Below are 17,500 nucleotides of genomic sequence, written 5' to 3' on the forward strand. Positions count from 1 at the left end.
TGAATCATAATGCTATCGATAAAAAACTCGTTTACACCAACTAGGTGTTCTCTCCCGGCCCAGCCCATCAGGGAGCAGGACTCAGGGTTATAGAGGGAGTAGGACTCAGGGTTATAGAGGGAGTAGGACTCAGGGTTATAGAGGGAGTAGAACTCAGGGTTATAGAGGGAGTAGGACTCAGGGTTATAGAGGGAGTAGGACTCAGGGTTATAGAGGGAGTAGGACTCAGGGTTATAGAGGGAGTAGGACTCAGGGTTATAGAGGGAGTAGGACTCAGGGTTATAGAGGGAGTGTGACTCAGGGTTATAGAGGGAGTAGGACTCAGGGTTATAGAGGGAGTAGGACTCAGGGTTATAGAGGGAGTGGGACTCAGGGTTATAGAGGGAGTAGGACTCAGGGTTATAGAGGGAGTAGGACTCAGGGTTATAGAGGGAGTAGGACTCAGGGTTATAGAGGGAGTAGGACTCAGGGTTATAGAGGGAGTAGGACTCAGGGTTATAGAGGGAGTAGGACTCAGGGTTATAGAGGGGGCATGACTCAGGGTTATAGAGGGAGTAGGACTCAGGGTTATAGAGGGAGTAGGACTCAGGGTTATAGAGGGAGTAGAACTCAGGGTTATAGAGGGAGTAGGACTCAGGGTTATAGAGGGAGTAGGACTCAGGGTTATAGAGGGAGTAGGACTCAGGGTTATAGAGGGAGTAGGACTCAGGGTTATAGAGGGAGTAGGACTCAGGGTTATAGAGGGAGTGTGACTCAGGGTTATAGAGGGAGTAGGACTCAGGGTTATAGAGGGAGTAGGACTCAGGGTTATAGAGGGAGTGGGACTCAGGGTTATAGAGGGAGTAGGACTCAGGGTTATAGAGAGAGTAGGACTCAGGGTTATAGAGGGAGTAGGACTCAGGGTTATAGAGGGAGTAGGACTCAGGGTTATAGAGGGAGTAGGACTCAGGGTTATAGAGGGAGTAGGACTCAGGGTTATAGAGGGAGTAGGACTCAGGGTTATAGAGGGGGCATGACTCAGGGTTATAGAGGGAGTAGGACTCAGGGTTATAGAGGGAGTAGGACTCAGGGTTATAGAGGGAGTAGGACTCAGGGTTATAGAGGGAGTAGGACTCAGGGTTATAGAGGGAGTAGGACTCAGGGTTATAGAGGGAGTAGGACTCAGGGTTATAGAGGGAGTAGGACTCAGGGTTATAGAGGGATTAGGACTCAGGGTTATAGAGGGAGTAGGACTCAGGGTTATAGAGGGAGTAGGACTCAGGGTTATAGAGGGAGTAGGACTCAGGGTTATAGAGGGAGTAGGACTCAGGGTTATAGAGGGAGTAGGACTCAGGGTTATAGAGGGAGTAGGACTCAGGGTTATAGTCGGAGCAGGACTCAGGGTTATAGAGGGAGTAGGACTCAGGGTTATAGAGGGGGCAGGACTCAGGGTTATAGAGGGGGCAGGACTCAGGGTTATAGAGGGAGTAGGACTCAGGGTTATAGAGGGAGTAGGACTCAGGGTTATAGAGGGAGTAGGACTCAGGGTTATAGAGGGAGCAGGACCCAGGGTTATAGAGGGAGTATGACTCAGGGTTATAGAGGGAGTAGGACTCAGGGTTATAGAGGGGGTAGGACTCAGGGTTATAGAGGGAGTAGGACTCAGGGTTATAGAGGGAGTAGGACTCAGGGTTATAGAGGGGGTAGGACTCAGGGTTATAGAGGGAGTAGGACTCAGGGTTATAGAGGGAGTAGGACTCAGGGTTATAGAGGGAGTAGGACTCAGGGTTATAGAGGGAGTAGGACTCAGGGTTATAGAGGGAGTAGGACTCAGGGTTATAGAGGGAGTAGGACTCAGGGTTATAGAGGGAGTAGGACTCAGGGTTATCGAGGGAGTAGGACTCAGGGTTATAGTGGGAGTAGGACTCAGGGTTATAGAGGGAGTAGGACTCAGGGTTATAGAGGGAGCAGGACTCAGGGTTGCAGAGGGAGTAGGACTCAGGGTTATAGAAGGAGTATGACTCAGGGTTATAGAGGGAGTATGACTCAGGGTAATAGAGGGAGTAGGACTCAGGGTTATAGAGGCAGTAGGACTCAGGGTTATAGAGGGAGTAGGACTCAGGGTTATAGAGGGAGTAGGACTCAGGGTTATAGAGGGAGTAGGACTCAGGGTTATAGAGGGAGTAGGACTCAGGGTTATAGAGGGAGTAGGACTCAGGGTTATAGAGGGAGTAGGACTCAGGGTTATAGAGGGGGTAGGACTCAGGGTTATGGAGGGAGTAGGACTCAGGGTTATAGAGGGAGTAGGACTCAGGGTTATAGAGGGAGTAGGACTCAGGGTTATAGAGGGAGTAGGACTCAGGGTTATAGAGGGAGTAGGACTCAGGGTTATAGAGGGAGTAGGACTCAGGGTTATAGAGGGAGTAGGACTCAGGGTTATAGAGGGAGTAGGACTCAGGGTTAAAGAGGGAGTAGGACTCAGGGTTATAGAGGGAGTAGGACTCAGTGGTATAGAGGGAGTAGGACTCAGGGTTATAGAGGGAGTAGGACTCAGTGGTATAGAGGGAGTAGGACTCAGGGTTATAGAGGGAGTATGACTCAGGGTTATAGCGGGAGTAGGACTCAGGGTTATAGAGGGAGTAGGACTCAGGGTTATAGGGGGAGTAGGACTCAGGGTTATAGAGGAGGCAGGACTCAGGGTTATAGAGGGAGTAGGACTCAGGGTTATAGCGGGAGTAGGACTCAGGGTTTTGGAGGGAGTAGGACTCAGGGTTATCGAGGGAGTAGGACTCAGGGTTATAGAGGGATGGGACGCACGGTCTGACGAGACACACAGCCTGATGGGACACACGGACTGATGGGACACACAGACTGACGAGACACACAGCCTGACGGGACAGACAGAATCATGGCCATATATACACCAATGGAGGCTGTTGATGGGAGGATCGCTCATTATAATGGTTTCCGTGGTTTCCATGTGTTTGATACCATTCCATATATTCCACACACACACACACACACACACACACACACACACACACACACACACACACACACACACACACACACACACACACACACACACACACACACACACACACACACACACACACACACACACACACACACGGTGACCGCTTAGCGATTGAATCGTAGCTGTTCACCATGAGCCCATTGAGCCTGGTTTTCACTGAGACTAACGTTCCTTTATGTTGAACAAGTCGTCCACGTTCCTTTATATTGAACAAGTCGTCCACGTTCCTTTATATTGAACAAGTCGTCCACGTTCCTTTATATTGAACAAGTCGTCCACGTTCCTTTATATTGAACAAGTCGTCCACGTTCCTTTGTATTGAACAAGTCGTCCACGTTCCTTTATATTGAACAAGTCGTCCACGTTCCTTTATATTGAACAAGTCGTCCACGTTCCTTTATATTGAACAAGTCGTCCACGTTCCTTTATATTGAACAAGTCGTCCACGTTCCTTTATATTGAACAAGTCGTCCACGTTCCTTTATATTGAACAAGTCGTCCACGTTCCTTTATATTGAACAAGTCGGCCACGTCCCTTTATCTGAATCAGTCGTGTGTTTTACTGTCTCCTCTCTAACTCTGGTTTCTCTACATTCCTGTCCTTCAGACGTGGGTAACTTCCTCCACATCGAGGCCAGCCCCAGGACAGAGAGGCAGCGTGCCCGTCTGGTGAGCCCCGCTGTAGGGCCCGAGAGGGGGCCGCTATGCCTGCTCTTCAACTACCAGCTCCAGGGGCCCGAGAACCAGGGCCAGGGGTCCCTCAGGATCCTCCTCAGAGACAACGACCGGGAGGAGACTCTGCTCTGGGCCCTCGGAGGAGACCAGGGGCCCGTGTGGAAGGAGGGACGCGTCATCCTGCCCCAGTCACCCAAAGAGTACCAGGTACACAGACATTGACCAAGCCAATCAGAGACTCCCCAACCCAGTGGGTAAAACTGGTTGAAATGACACAATTACGATCGGAGAATCAATTGTGGTTGTAAACTGGTTGTAAAGCCATTTCAAACAGCTTTCCCCATTGACAAGGTACTGTCCAACTAAAGCTCTTGATTCGTAACAATTTATCTCTGCATAACTCTCAGTGAGGGTCATTCTCTCGCACGCTCCTCTCCTCTCACGCTCCTCTCGCGTCCTCCCCTCTCCACTCACGTCCTCTCCACTCACGTCCTCTCCTCAACACTCCTCTTACGCTCCTCTTCTCTCTGCTCCTCTCTCTCCTCTCACGTTCTCTCCACTCACGTCCTCTCCTCTCCTCTCTGCTCCTCCCTCTCCACTCAAGTCCTCTCCTCTCACGTCCTCTCCTCTCCTCTCTGCTCATCCCTCTCCTCTCACGTCCTCTCCACTCACGTCCTCTCCTCTCCTCTCTGCTCCTCCCTCTCCTCTCACGTCCTCTCCTCTCACGTCCTCTCCTCTCCTCTCTGCTCCTCCCTCTCCTCTCACGTCCTCTCCTCTCACGTCCTCTCCACTCACGTCCTCTCCTCTCACGTCATCTCCTCTCCTCTCTTGTCCTCTCCTCTCCTCTCACACTCCTCTCACATCCTCTCCTCTCCTCTCACGTCCTCTCCTCTCCTACTCCTCTCCTCTCCTCTCACGTCCTCTCCTCTCCTACTCCTCTCCTCTCCTCTCACGTCCTCTCCTCTCACGTCCTCTCCACTCACGTCCTCTCCTCTCACGTCATCTCCTCTCCTCTCCTCTCACGTCCTCTCCTCTCCTCTCACGTCCTCTCCTCTCCTCTCACGTCCTCTCCTCTCCTCTCACGTCCTCTCCACTCACGTCCTCTCCACTCATGTCCTCTCCTCTCCTCTCATGTCCTCTCCTCTCCTCTCACGTCATCTCCTCTCCGCTCCTCTCCTCTCACGCCCTCTCCTCTTCTCTCCTCTTTGTCAGGTGGTGATTGAGGGTTACTTTGAACACGGAAACAGAGGACACATCTGGATAGACAACATTCACATGAGCTCCAGTACAGAGCTGGAACAGTGCACACGTAAGTCCTCCACGCCTAAACCTCACTGCTCTGTCTGTCTGTCTGTCTGGGAGGGGCAGGCTGGCTGAAGCACAGCAAAGCACAGTCAGAGAAGCAGAAAGCCAGAGAACCAGAGAACCAAACAGCGAGTAGCAGCAGTGTAAAAAAAATGGAGGGGGGGGGTCAATGTAAATAGTCCGGTGGCCATTTGATTAATTGTACAGCGGTGTTATGGCTTGGGGCTAGAAGCTGTTAAGGAGCCTTTTAGTCCTAGATTTGGTCGCTCCGGTACCACTTGCCATGCGGTAACAGAGACAACAGTCTATGACTTGGGTGACTGTAGTCTCTGACCATTTTTTGGGCTTTCCTCTGACACCGCCTGGTATAGAGGTCCTGGATGGCAGGAAGCTTGGCCCCAGTGAATTACTGGGCCGTACTCAACACCCTCTGTAGTGCCTTATGGTCGGATGCCGAGCAGTTGCCATACCAGGCGTTGATGCAACTGGTCAGGATGTTCTCGATGGTGCAGCTGTAGAACTTTTTTGAGGATCTGGGGAAAAGGTTTTGTCGTGCCCTCTTCACAACTGTCTTGGTGTGTTTGGACCATTCTAGTTTGTTGTTGATGTGGACACCAAGGAACTTCAAGCTCTCGACCCGCTCCACTGCAGCCCCGTCGTTGTTAATGGGGGCATGTTCGGTCCTCTTTTTCCTGTAGTCCACGACCAGCTCCTTTGTCTTGCTCATGGCAGTGTGGAGTGCGATTGAGATTGCGTCATTTGTGGATCTGTTGGGGCGATATGCGAATTGGAGTGGGTCTAGGGTTTCAGGGATGATGGTGTTGATGTGAGCCATGACCAGCCTTTCAAAGCACTTCATGGCTACCGACGTCAGTGCTACGGGTCGGTAATCATTTAGGCAGGTTACCTTCGCTTCCTCGGGCACAGGGACTATGGTGGTCTGCTTGAAAGATGTAGGTATTACAGACTCGGTCAGTGAGAGGTTGAAAATGTCAGTGAAGACACTTGCCAGTTGGTCCGCACATGCTTTGAGTACACGTCCTGGTAATCCGTCTGACCCCGCGGCTTTGTGAATGTTGACCTGTTTAAAAGGTCTTGTTCACATCGGCTACCGAGAGTGTGATCACACAGTCGTTCAGAACAGCTGGTGCTCTCATGCATGGTTCAGTGTTGCTTGTCTCGAAGCGAGCATGGAAGGCATTTAGCTCGTCTGGTAGTCTACCACTCTCTCTCTACATCTCTCCCTTTCTCTGTCCTTCGTTTGTTCTCTCTCTCTCTCTCCTCCTTTCTCTCTCTTTCTCTTAATTCAATTCAAAGGGGCTTTATTGGCATGGGAAATGTTCAAGTAAAATAAACAATAAACAAAACAACAAAGAAAAGAATGAATCAGACATTAACTTCTCTGGACGCAAAAGTCCCACCAGCCAATAGCCAGGGAAAATACAGCGAGCCATATTCAAATAACATGATATAAAAATCAAAACTTTCAAGCCTTAAAGTCGATGTCCACGCCTGGGGAAATCTACATCTGCCAGTCTCCGAGATATCTGGGGGTGAGGCATCTCATTCCACTGCATCCATCATGTCGCTCTTCTGCGGGGACCAACACGTTGGTTGTTTTTCTCTAGGCCCACAGGCCTCACAAGATCCGTCTGAAGGTCCCCGGTACCAGCTGAAAAAATGAAGTAAAGTACATATGGAGACTGTTTACTGTAACATACAAAGGGTTAAATACATGTAAAAAGGGGTGTCTTCCTGGTCTGGGAGGGTGTCTCCCTGGTCTGGGAGGGTGTCTTCCTGGTCTGGGAGGGTGTCTCCCTGGTCTGGGAGGGTGTCTCCCTAGTCTGGGAGGGTGTCTCCCTAGTCTGGGAGGGTGTCTTCCTGGTCTGGGAGGGTGTCTTCCTGGTCTGGGAGGGTGTCTTCCTGGTCTGGGAGGGTGTCTTCCTGGTCTGGGAGGGTGTCTTCCTGGTCTGGGAGGGTGTCTCCCTAGTCTGGGAGGGTGTCTTCCTGGTCTGGGAGGGTGTCTTCCTGGTCTGGGAGGGTGTCTTCCTGGTCTGGGAGGGTGTCCTCCTGGTCTGGGAGGGTGTCTTCCTGGTCTGGGAGGGTGTCTTCCTGGTCTGGGAGGGTGTCTTCCTGGTCTGGGAGGGTGTCTTCCTGGTCTGGGAGGGTGTCCTCCTGGTCTGGGAGGGTGTCTTCCTGGTATGGGAGGGTGTCTTCCTGGTCTGGGAGGGTGTCTTCCTGGTCTGGGAGGGTGTCTTCCTGGTCTGGGAGGGTGTCTCCCTGGTCTGGGAGGGTGTCTCCCTGGTCTGGGAGGGTGTCTCCTTGGTCTGGGAGGGTGTCTCCTTGGTCTGGGAGGGTGTCTTCCTGGTCTGGGAGGGTGTCTCCCTGGTCTGGGAGGGTGTCTTCCTGGTCTGGGAGGGTGTCCTCCTGGTCTGGGAGGGTGTCTTCCTGGTCTGGGAGGGTGTCTTCCTGGTCTGGGAGGGTGTCTTCCTGGTCTGGGAGGGTGTCTTCCTGGTCTGGGAGGGTGTCTTCCTGGTCTGGGAGGGTGCCTTCCTGGTCTGGGAGGGTGTCTCCCTGGTCTGGGAGGGTGTCTCCCTGGTCTGGGAGGGTGTCTCCTTAGTCTGGGAGGGTGTCTTCCTGGTCTGGGAGGGTGTCTCCCTGGTCTGGGAGGGTGTCTCGCTGGTCTGGGAGTGTGTCTCCTTGGTCTGGGAGGGTGTCTTCCTGGTCTGGGAGGGTGTCTCCCTGGTCTGGGAGGGTGTCTTCCTGGTCTGGGAGGGTGTCTTCCTGGTCTGGGAGGGTGTCTTCCTGGTCTGGGAGGGTGTCTTCCTGGTCTGGGAGGGTGTCTCCCTGGTCTGGGAGGGTGTCTCCCTGGTCTGGGAGGGTGTCTCCTTGGTCTGGGAGGGTGTCTTCCTGGTCTGGGAGGGTGTCTCCCTGGTCTGGGAGGGTGTCTCGCTGGTCTGGGAGTGTGTCTCCTTGGTCTGGGAGGGTGTCTTCCTGGTCTGGGAGGTTGTCTCCCTGGTCTGGGAGGGTGTCTTCCTGGTCTGGGAGGGTGTCTTCCTGGTCTGGGAGGGTGTCTTCCTGGTCTGGGAGGGTGTCTTCCTGGTCTGGGAGGGTGTCTTCCTGGTCTGGGAGGGTGTCTCCCTGGTCTGGGAGGGTGTCTTCCTGGTCTGGGAGGGTGTCCTCCTGGTCTGGGAGGGTGTCTTCCTGGTCTGGGAGGGTGTCTTCCTGGTCTGGGAGGGTGTCTTCCTGGTCTGGGAGGGTGTCTTCCTGGTCTGGGAGGGTGTCTTCCTGGTCTGGGAGGGTGTCTTCCTGGTCTGGGAGGGTGCCTTCCTGGTCTGGGAGGGTGTCTCCCTGGTCTGGGAGGGTGTCTCCCTGGTCTGGGAGGGTGTCTCCTTGGTCTGGGAGGGTGTCTTCCTGGTCTGGGAGGGTGTCTCCCTGGTCTGGGAGGGTGTCTCGCTGGTCTGGGAGGGTGTCTTCCTGGTCTGGGAGGGTGTCTTCCTGGTCTGGGAGGGTGTCTTCCTGGTCTGGGAGGGTGTCTTCCTGGTCTGGGAGGGTGTCTCCCTGGTCTGGGAGAGTGTCTTCCTGGTCTGGGAGGGTGTCTTCCTGGTCTGGGAGGGTGTCTCCCTGGTCTGGGAGGGTGTCTTCCTGGTCTGGGAGGGTGTCTTCCTGGTCTGGGAGGGTGTCTTCCTGGTCTGGGAGGGTGTCTTCCTGGTCTGGGAGGGTGTCTCCCTGGTCTGGGAGGGTGTCTTCCTGGTCTGGGAGGGTGTCTTCCTGGTCTGGGAGGGTGTCTCGCCGCACACACACACACACACACACACACACACACACACACACACACACACACACACACACACTCTCTGTCTCACGATCTCTCTCCTTTTCTCTCACACTCTGTCAGGTTCACACCAGAGAAAAAGAAGAAGGAAAAATCTACTAGAAAGTAGGCCACACAACGCCCCTGGGCTTCGATTCTAATCTATGTTTCAATAAATCTTCCTCTCCTCCTTCTCTCCTCCTCCTCCCCCTTCTCTCCACCTTCTTCTCCCTCTCCTCCTCCTTCTCTTTTCCTTCTCTCCTCCTCTTCTACCTCTCTCTTCTCCCTCTCCTCCTCCTTCTCTTTTCCTTCTCTCCTTCTCTCCTCCCTCCCTCCCTCCTCCCTCTCCCCTCCCTCCCTCCTCCCTCTCTTCTCCCTCTCCTCCTCCTTCTCTTCTCCCTCTCTCCTCCCTCCCTCCTCCCTCTCTTCTCCCTCCCTCCTCCTTCTCTCCTCCTCTTCTCCCTCTCTCCTCCCTCCCTCCTCCCTCTCTTCTCCCTCTCCTCCTCCTTCTCTTTTCCTTCTCTCCTCCTCTTCTTCCTCCCTCCTCCTTCTCTCCTCCTCTTCTCCCTCTCTCCTCCCTCCCTCCTCCCTCCCTTCTCCCTCTCCTCCTCCTTCTCTTCTCCTTCTCTCCTTCTCTTCTCCTTCTCTCCTCCTCTTCTCCCTCTCTCCTCCCTCCCTCCTCCCTCCCTCCTCCCTCTCCTCCTCTTCTCCCTTTCTTCTCCCTCTCCTCCTCCTTCTCTTCTCCTTCTCTTCTCCTTCTCTCCTCCTCTTCTCCCTCTCTCCTCACTCCCTCCTTCCTCTCTTCTCCCTCTCCACCTCTTTCTCTTCTCCTTCTCTCATCCCTCTCCTCCATCTCTCCTCCTTCTCTTCTTCGCTCTCCTCTTTGTTTTGGTAAACACAGAGGAGACTGCCGTCAGAAGAAATTACTTGACAGACTCACTCCGTGCCAGATGCAGTACAGGAGTGTTAATTATTCACACGGACACACACACACACTTCAGGCAACCCACCCAGCCAGCCGGCCGGCCGGCCGGTCGGTCGGTACGGTCGGTCGGTCGGTCGGTACGGTCGGTACGGTCGGTCGGTCGGTCGGCCTGCCAAGAGAACCCCCATGTCTCTGTCTCTGCTGGTTAATTGTCTCAACATTCCACCCATTCATTCCACAATTCCAACCGTTCTGAATAAGCCTTGTATGTTCCCTCAGCCCCCCCTCATCTTCCTCTCTCCTCTCAGTCTCACCTTCCTCTCTCCTCTCAGTCTCACCTTCGTTTCTCCTCTCCTCTCAGTCTCATCTTCCTCTCTCCTCTCAGTCTCACCTTCATCTCTCCTCTCAGTCTCACCTTCGTCTCTCCTCTCAGTCTCACCTTCATCTCTCCTCTCAGTCTCACCTTCGTCTCTCCTCTCGGTCTCACCTTCCTCTCTCCTCTCAGTCTCATCTTCCTCTCTCCTCTCAGTCTCACCTTCATCTCTCCTCTCAGTCTCATCTTCCTCTCTCCTCTCAGTCTCACCTTCATCTCTCCTCTCAGTCTCACCTTCCTCTCTCCTCTCAGTCTCCTCATCCTCTCTCCTCTCAGTGTCACCTTCCTCTCAACGAGTCTGGGAGACATTAGTTCACCCTTATAACACTCACTAAAACTGACTAAAACTGACACACTGAGGAAGAATGGCCGTCTGTCCTCTCCTTACGTGAACCCCACTGCGACCAGTAATTGTTGATGAGAATTACACGCATGCCATCGTCTGGCCATTTTCTTTCTTTAAGTGCTAGATTAATAAAAATGTATTTTCTTCTTTTGTCTCTTCCAGAACCCTTCGCTGCATTCCCTCCAGACATGACTGGTGAGTTGTCCTCGTCTTTGACTACTTCCTGTTTCCTGTGCGAACATGTGTCCACTTCCCGTCTGAATGTTTGTTGCTTTTCTGCTTGTTTTTCCCGCCCAGCTTTGCAGTAGACTCTGGTCCATATGGACACACATTCAACTGATTATATTACCTGATTTTATTTACCCGGTTCAATTTGGTGTCAAACTACACTGAGTGTACAAAACAGGAACACCTTCCAAATATTGCGTTGCACCTGGCTTTGACCTCAGAACAGCCTCAATTCGATTGGGACATAAGTTGTCTGGATGTCCTTTGGGTGGTGGACCGTTCTTGATACACACGGGAAACTGTAGAGCGTGAAAAAACCCAGCAGCGTTGCAGTTCTTGACATAAACCGGTGCGCCTGGCACCTACTACCATACCCCGTTCAAAGGCACTTAAATATTTTATCCTGCTCATTCACCCTCTGAGTGGCACACAGACACTATCCATGTCTCAATTCTCTCAAGGCTTAAAAATCCTTCTTTAACCACCTGTCTCCTCCCCTTTTATCTACACTGATATGAAGTGGATTTAACAAGTGACATCAATAAGGAATCATAGCTTTCACCTGAATTCACCTGGTCAGTCTGTGTCGTGGAAAGAGCGAAAAAATCCCCACCAAAAAAATGGTTTATAAGTTTAATGAAACAAAACGCAAACTCTTCTTCTGGTTTTCGGTGTGTTGGAATCGTCTGTGTTCCACTGGCATCAGGAAGCTACTGTACCAACCTGTTGGCACCACCACCCGGGTGGCGCAGTGGTCTAGGGCACTGCATCGCAGTGCTAGCTGCGCCACCAGAGTCTCTGGGTTCGCGCCCAGGCTCTGTCGCAGCCGGCCGCAACCGGGAGGTCCGTGGGGCGACGCACAATTGGCATAGCGTCGTCCGGGTTAGGGAGGGTTTGGCCGGTAGGGATATCCTTGTCTCAGTATGTAAAAAATGTAATAAAATGTATGCACTCTACTGTAAGTCGCTCTGGATAAGAGCGTCTGCTAAATGACTAAAATGTAAATGTAAACGTTGCATCCCAGCATTATGATCCCAGCATGTGTCCCCTGCATGCGTGTCTGAGGCCATACCCTTCTGTACATATAAAAGGTGAACCCGAATGATACGGAGACACCTCACGATACCCCTGTTACGATTGAGTCATCTCCCTTCAGCACAACAGAGAAGTGTTATTTGTTATCCCCATCGTGTTGTTAAACTCAGAGAGGGTGGTGTCATTGAGTACATGCGCAATAATACGATTATTTTGCGAATATTTAAGATTCATATAATCGTTTGATTTAAAACGTTTATCTATGCATTGCAAGGATAATCCCCCCCCCCCCCTAATAATCCGTTTTACATGGACACATCTGAAATCAGGCTACCTGATGGGACTTTGATAAAACCAGAAAATTGGCCCAAAAAAACCAAACGTTTCAGCACAGCAGCCATGTTATTTTGGAGGAAGTTTAGACATAAACAGTTTGTTTGTGAAAACTATTTCTAGGATATATACGTTCCCTTCCCTTCCCCCCCACCAAAACTTTACATACGTCTATGTATAAACCCTTCAGCGATCCGTAGTTGAGGAAAAGAAATGTGATCAGACAAAGATCATGTCGTACCTAATCTCTCTCCTCCGTCCGTTTAAACGAGGAGAATAACAACGATGTGTCGTCAGCCCTCACCGCCGTCACCGCCGTCTGAAATCAGCACCATATATGGAGTTTCCCCGTCTTCCTCTCTCTCTTCAAGAGGCTCTGCGTGAATGAAATGTGGAGTTGATGTCAGCTATCCGAGTTAATCCTCCTAAATGGCACCCTATTCCCTATACAGGCTCTGATCAAAAGTAGTGCACTATATAGGGAATAGGGCTCTGATCAAAAGTAGTGCACTATATAGGGAATAGGGCTCTAGTCAAAAGTAGTGCACTAAATAGGGAATAGGGCTCTGGTCTATAGTAGTGCACTATATAGGGAATAGGGCTCTGGTCTATAGTAGTACCACTATATAGGGAATAGGGCTCTGGTCTATAGTAGTACCACTATATAGGGAATAGGGCTCTGGTCTAAAGTAGTGCACTATATCTGGAATAGGGCTCTGGTCTATAGTAGTGCACTAAATAGGGGATTAGTGCACTATATAGGGGATAAGGCTCTGGTCTATAGTAGTGCACTATATAGGGGATAAGGCTCTGGTCTACAGTAGTGCACTACAATGGGAAGAGGTTGCCATTTGGAATGCATGCTCTGTGTTATTCTGTGGAGGACGAGATGGGAGCTTTGACTGGACTTGGGTGTTTGGCTTTCGGGGTGTTGGGGTAGTTTCCATGGAGATGTTTGGCTGTCGGGGTGTTGGGGTAGTTTCCATGGAGATGTTTGGCTGTCGGGGTGTTGGGGTAGTTTCCATGGAGATGTTTGGCTTGAGGTAGAAAAGACTGGCAGACAATCATGAATGCAAGAAAACAAGAGAATCTGAATGTGATCACTCAGAATTCTCTCCCAGAGCTAACTGTCCCACTGGTCTCTCCCAGAGCTAACTGTCCCCCCTGCTCTCTCCCAGAGCTAACTGTCCCCCTGCTCTCTCCCAGAGCTAACTGTCCCCCCTGCTCTCTCCCAGAGCTAACTGTCCCACTGGTCTCTCCCAGAGCTAACTGTCCCCCCTGCTCTCTCCCAGAGCTAACTGTCCCCCTGCTCTCTCCCAGAGCTAACTGTCCCCCCTGCTCTCTCCCAGAGCTAACTGTCCCACTGGTCTCTCCCAGAGCTAACTGTCCACCTGCTCTCTCTCAGAGCTAACTGTCCACCTGCTCTCTCTTAGAGCTAACTGTCCCACTGGTCTCTCCCAGAGCTAACTGTCCCCCCTGGTCTCTCCCAGAGCTAACTGTCCCACTGGTCTCTCCCAGAGCTAACTGCCCCCTGGTCTCTCCCAGAGCTAACTGTCCCACTGGTCTCTCCCAGAGCTACCTGTCCCCCCTGGTCTCTCCCAGAGCTAACTGTCCCCCTGCTCTCTCCCAGAGCTAACTGTCCCCCTGGTCTCTCCCAGAGCTAACTGTCCCACTGGTCTCTCCCAGAGCTAACTGTCCCCCCTGGTCTCTCCCAGAGCTAACTGTCCCCCCTGGTCTCTCCCAGAGCTAACTGTCCCCCCTGGTCTCTCCCAGAGCTAACTGTCCCCCCTGGTCTCTCCCAGAGCTAACTGTCCCCCCTGGTCTCTCCCAGAGCTAACTGTCCCCCTGCTCTCTCCCAGAGCTAACTGTCCCCCTGCTCTCTCCCAGAGCTAACTGTCCCCTGGTCTCTCCCAGAGCTAACTGTCCCCCCTGGTCTCTCCCAGAGCTAACTGTCCCCCGTGCTCTCTCCCAGAGCTCACTGTCCCCCTGGTCTCTCCCAGAGCTAACTGTCCCCCATGGTCTCTCCCAGAGCTAACTGTCCCCATGGTCTCTCCCAGAGCTAACTGTCCCACTGCTCTCTCCCAGAGCTAACTGTCCCACTGGTCTCTCCCAGAGCTAACTGTCCCACTGCTCTCCCAGAGCTAACTGTCCCCCTGGTCTCTCCCAGAGCTAACTCTCCCCCTGGCCTCTCCCATAGCTAACTGTCCCACTGGTCTCTCCCAGAGCTAACTGTCCCCCCTGGTCTCTCCCAGATCTAACTGTCCCCCCTGCTCTCTCCCAGAGCTAACTGTCCCCCTGCTCTCTCCCAGAGCTAACTGTCCCACTGCTCTCTCCCAGAGCTAACTGTCCCACTGGTCTCTCCCAGAGCTAACTGTCCCCCTGGTCTCTCCCAGAGCTAACTGTCCCACTGGTCTCTCCCAGAGCTAACTGTCCCCCCTGGTCTCTCCCAGAGCTAACTGTCCCCCCTGGTCTCTCCCAGAGCTAACTGTCCCCCCTGGTCTCTCCCAGAGCTAACTGTCCCCCCTGGTCTCTCCCAGAGCTAACTGTCCCCCCTGGTCTCTCCCAGAGCTAACTGTCCCCCCTGCTCTCTCCCAGAGCTAACTGTCCCCCTGCTCTCTCCCAGAGCTAACTGTCCCACTGGTCTCTCCCAGAGCTAACTGTCCCCCCTGCTCTCTCCCAGAGCTAACTGTCCCACTGCTCTCTCCCAGAGCTCACTGTCCCCCTGGTCTCTCCCAGAGCTAACTGTCCCCCATGGTCTCTCCCAGAGCTAACTGTCCCCCATGGTCTCTCCCAGAGCTAACTGTCCCCCTGCTCTCTCCCAGAGCTAACTGTCCCCCTGGTCTCTCCCAGAGCTAACTGTCCCCCTGGTCTCTCCCAGAGCTAACTGTCCCCCCTGCTCTCTCCCAGAGCTAACTGTCCCCCCTGGTCTCTCCCAGAGCTAACTGTCCCCCTGGTCTCTCCCAGAGCTAACTGTCCCCCTGGTCTCTCCCAGAGCTAACTGTCCCACTGGTCTCTCCCAGAGCTAACTGTCCCCCCTGGTCTCTCCCAGAGCTAACTGTCCCCCCTGCTCTCTCCCAGAGCTAACTGTCCCCCCTGCTCTCTCCCAGAGCTAACTGTCCCCCCTGCTCTCTCCCAGAGCTAACTGTCCCCCTGCTCTCTCTTCTGTCTTTCATTCAAACAGCAGAGCTGAGTAGAGGTCAGAAATGGTCTTAGAGATATGGCTTTCTAAGATGAACTCTGGTCTACTATGATAACACCTGCAAAACTCTGGTCTACGATAACATCTGCAAAACTCTGGTCTACGATAACACCTGCAAGACTCTGGTCTACGATAACACCTGCAAAACTCTGGTCTACGATAACACCTGCAAAGCTCTGGTCTATGATAACACCTGCAAGACTCTGGTCTACGATAACACCTGCAAGACTCTGGTCTACGATAACACCTGCAAAGCTCTGGTCTACGATAACACCTGCAAAGCTCTGGTCTATGATAACACCTGCAAGACTCTGGTCTACGATAACACCTGCAAGACTCTGGTCTACGATAACACCTGCAAGACTCTGGTCTACGATAACACCTGCAAGACTCTGGTCTATGATAACACCTGCAAGACTCTGGTCTATGATAACACCTGCAAGACTCTGGTCTATGATAACACCTGCAGGCCTCTGGTCTACAATAACACCTGCAAAACTCTGGTCTACGATAACACCTGCAAAACTCTGGTCTACTATGATAACACCTGCAAAGCTCTGGTCTACTATGATAACACCTGCAAGACTCTGGTCTACGATAACACCTGCAAGACTCTGGTCTATGATAACACCTGCAGAGCTCTGGTCTACGATAACACCTGCAAGACTCTGGTCTACGATAACACCTGCAAGACTCTGGTCTACGATAACACCTGCAAGACTCTGGTCTATGATAACACCTGCAAAGCTCTGGTCTACGATAACACCTGCAAGACTCTGGTCTACGATAACACCTGCAAGACTCTGGTCTACGATAACACCTGCAAAGCTCTGGTCTATGATAACACCTGCAAGACTCTGGTCTATGATAACACCTGCAAGACTCTGGTCTATGATAACACCTGCAAAGCTCTGGTCTATGATAACACCTGCAAGACTCTGGTCTACGATAACACCTGCAAAGCTCTGGTCTACGTTAACACCTGCAAAGCTCTGGTCTACGATAACACCTGCAAGACTCTGGTCTACTATGATAACACCTGCAAGACTCTGGTCTACGATAACACCTGCAAGACTCTGGTCTACGATAACACCTGCAAGTGTTTAAAGTTTGAATCAAGGGAGGTTTTTCTCTCTCTTCTGTCAAGTGAATTAATGTTGCAGTCGCTATGGCAGGTTTTACACATGAGCTTACAAACTATTATAACATATAAATTAGCCTTTAAATGGATGCTATATAATGTCTGGGTGAACTCTGCTTCACAGTTAAATTTCACTGGGAAAAACCTGCCTTGCCGCTCCCTACAAAGAATGATTGATTTTCTCCAAAATTATAGCAGCGTAAAACTCACTTTGCTTTGCATATGCCCGATCAAGATCCAACCAACAGCATGAGCCTCTGCCAGTCTTATCTGTAAGCATATGTTTGTTTGCTAAATCTATTAAAAGACAAATCGACAAAATAAATCAAACTACAAAAATGGTAGGTGTTTGCAAAAGCCAGTAGGGGTCTGCACTCTGCATGCCTGTCCTGGTTCTTCTTCATCTCTGCCTACCAAGCCAACTCTCTGTGTGTCTCTGCTCTACCACCAGGGGGAGCTCTTCCGGGTACCAGTGAGCCCACAGTAGACACAGAGGTGTCAGTGCAGCCCATCCCACCCTTCTGGTATTATGTAATGGCCGGCGTGGGGGGCCTGTTGCTCCTGGCGTCAGTCTCTCTGGTCATGGTTCTCTGTTGTCACCGCTATCAACTAGCTGCCAAGAAGAACAGCCAACACTCAGTGTCCTACCAGAGTGCCCACTACCACAGCAGCCACTACGGTCCTGGGCCTAACCACAACCAATACCCCGGACTTGGGGGGGTTATGTCGACCCACTACACCAACGGAGGGCCTCTTTCTGGGCTGGGGTTGGCAGGACCCACCGCCCCTCCAGTGCAACACATGCTGTCTATCAGGCTGGAGAAAGAGGACGAGCATCGGAGCTCCCAATGCTAACTGTGTTTGAGACAGAGAGACAGACGGAGAGACAGGCGGAGAGACAGACGGAGAGACAGGCGGAGAGACAGATGGAGAGACAGACGGAGAGACAGGCGGAGAGACAGACGGAGAGACAGGCAGAGAGACAGACGGAGAGACAGACGGAGAGACAGGCGGAGAGACAGACGGAGAGACAGACGGAGAGACAGGCGGAGAGACAGACGGAGAGACAGACAGAGAGACAGACGGAGAGACAGGCGGAGAGACAGACGG

The 17,500-nt window shown here is 52.3% G+C and overlaps 1 protein-coding gene across 2 annotated transcripts in view; it reads left to right on the forward strand.

Annotated features, from left to right (window-relative positions):
• LOC129820883 (neuropilin-2-like) overlaps window positions 1-17,500 on the forward strand; it is a 91,928-nt gene that overhangs the window by 55,519 nt on the left and 18,909 nt on the right. Inside the window, exons 6-9 of one of the 2 annotated variants that reach the window (XM_055877957.1) lie at window positions 3,624-3,898; window positions 4,904-5,000; window positions 10,617-10,649; window positions 16,842-17,500. The exon at window positions 16,842-17,500 is cut by the window's right edge and continues 14,790 nt beyond it. In XM_055877957.1, coding sequence (XP_055733932.1) covers window positions 3,624-3,898; window positions 4,904-5,000; window positions 10,617-10,649; window positions 16,842-17,245 — 809 coding nt within the window. In that variant the 3' untranslated portion in view covers window positions 17,246-17,500. The remainder of the gene's footprint in view (window positions 1-3,623; window positions 3,899-4,903; window positions 5,001-10,616; window positions 10,650-16,841) is intronic. The other variant, XM_055877958.1, reaches the window with a different exon arrangement.

The sequence above is a fragment of the Salvelinus fontinalis genome, chromosome 23, assembly GCF_029448725.1.
Source record: "Salvelinus fontinalis isolate EN_2023a chromosome 23, ASM2944872v1, whole genome shotgun sequence".
NCBI lineage: Eukaryota > Metazoa > Chordata > Actinopteri > Salmoniformes > Salmonidae > Salvelinus > Salvelinus fontinalis.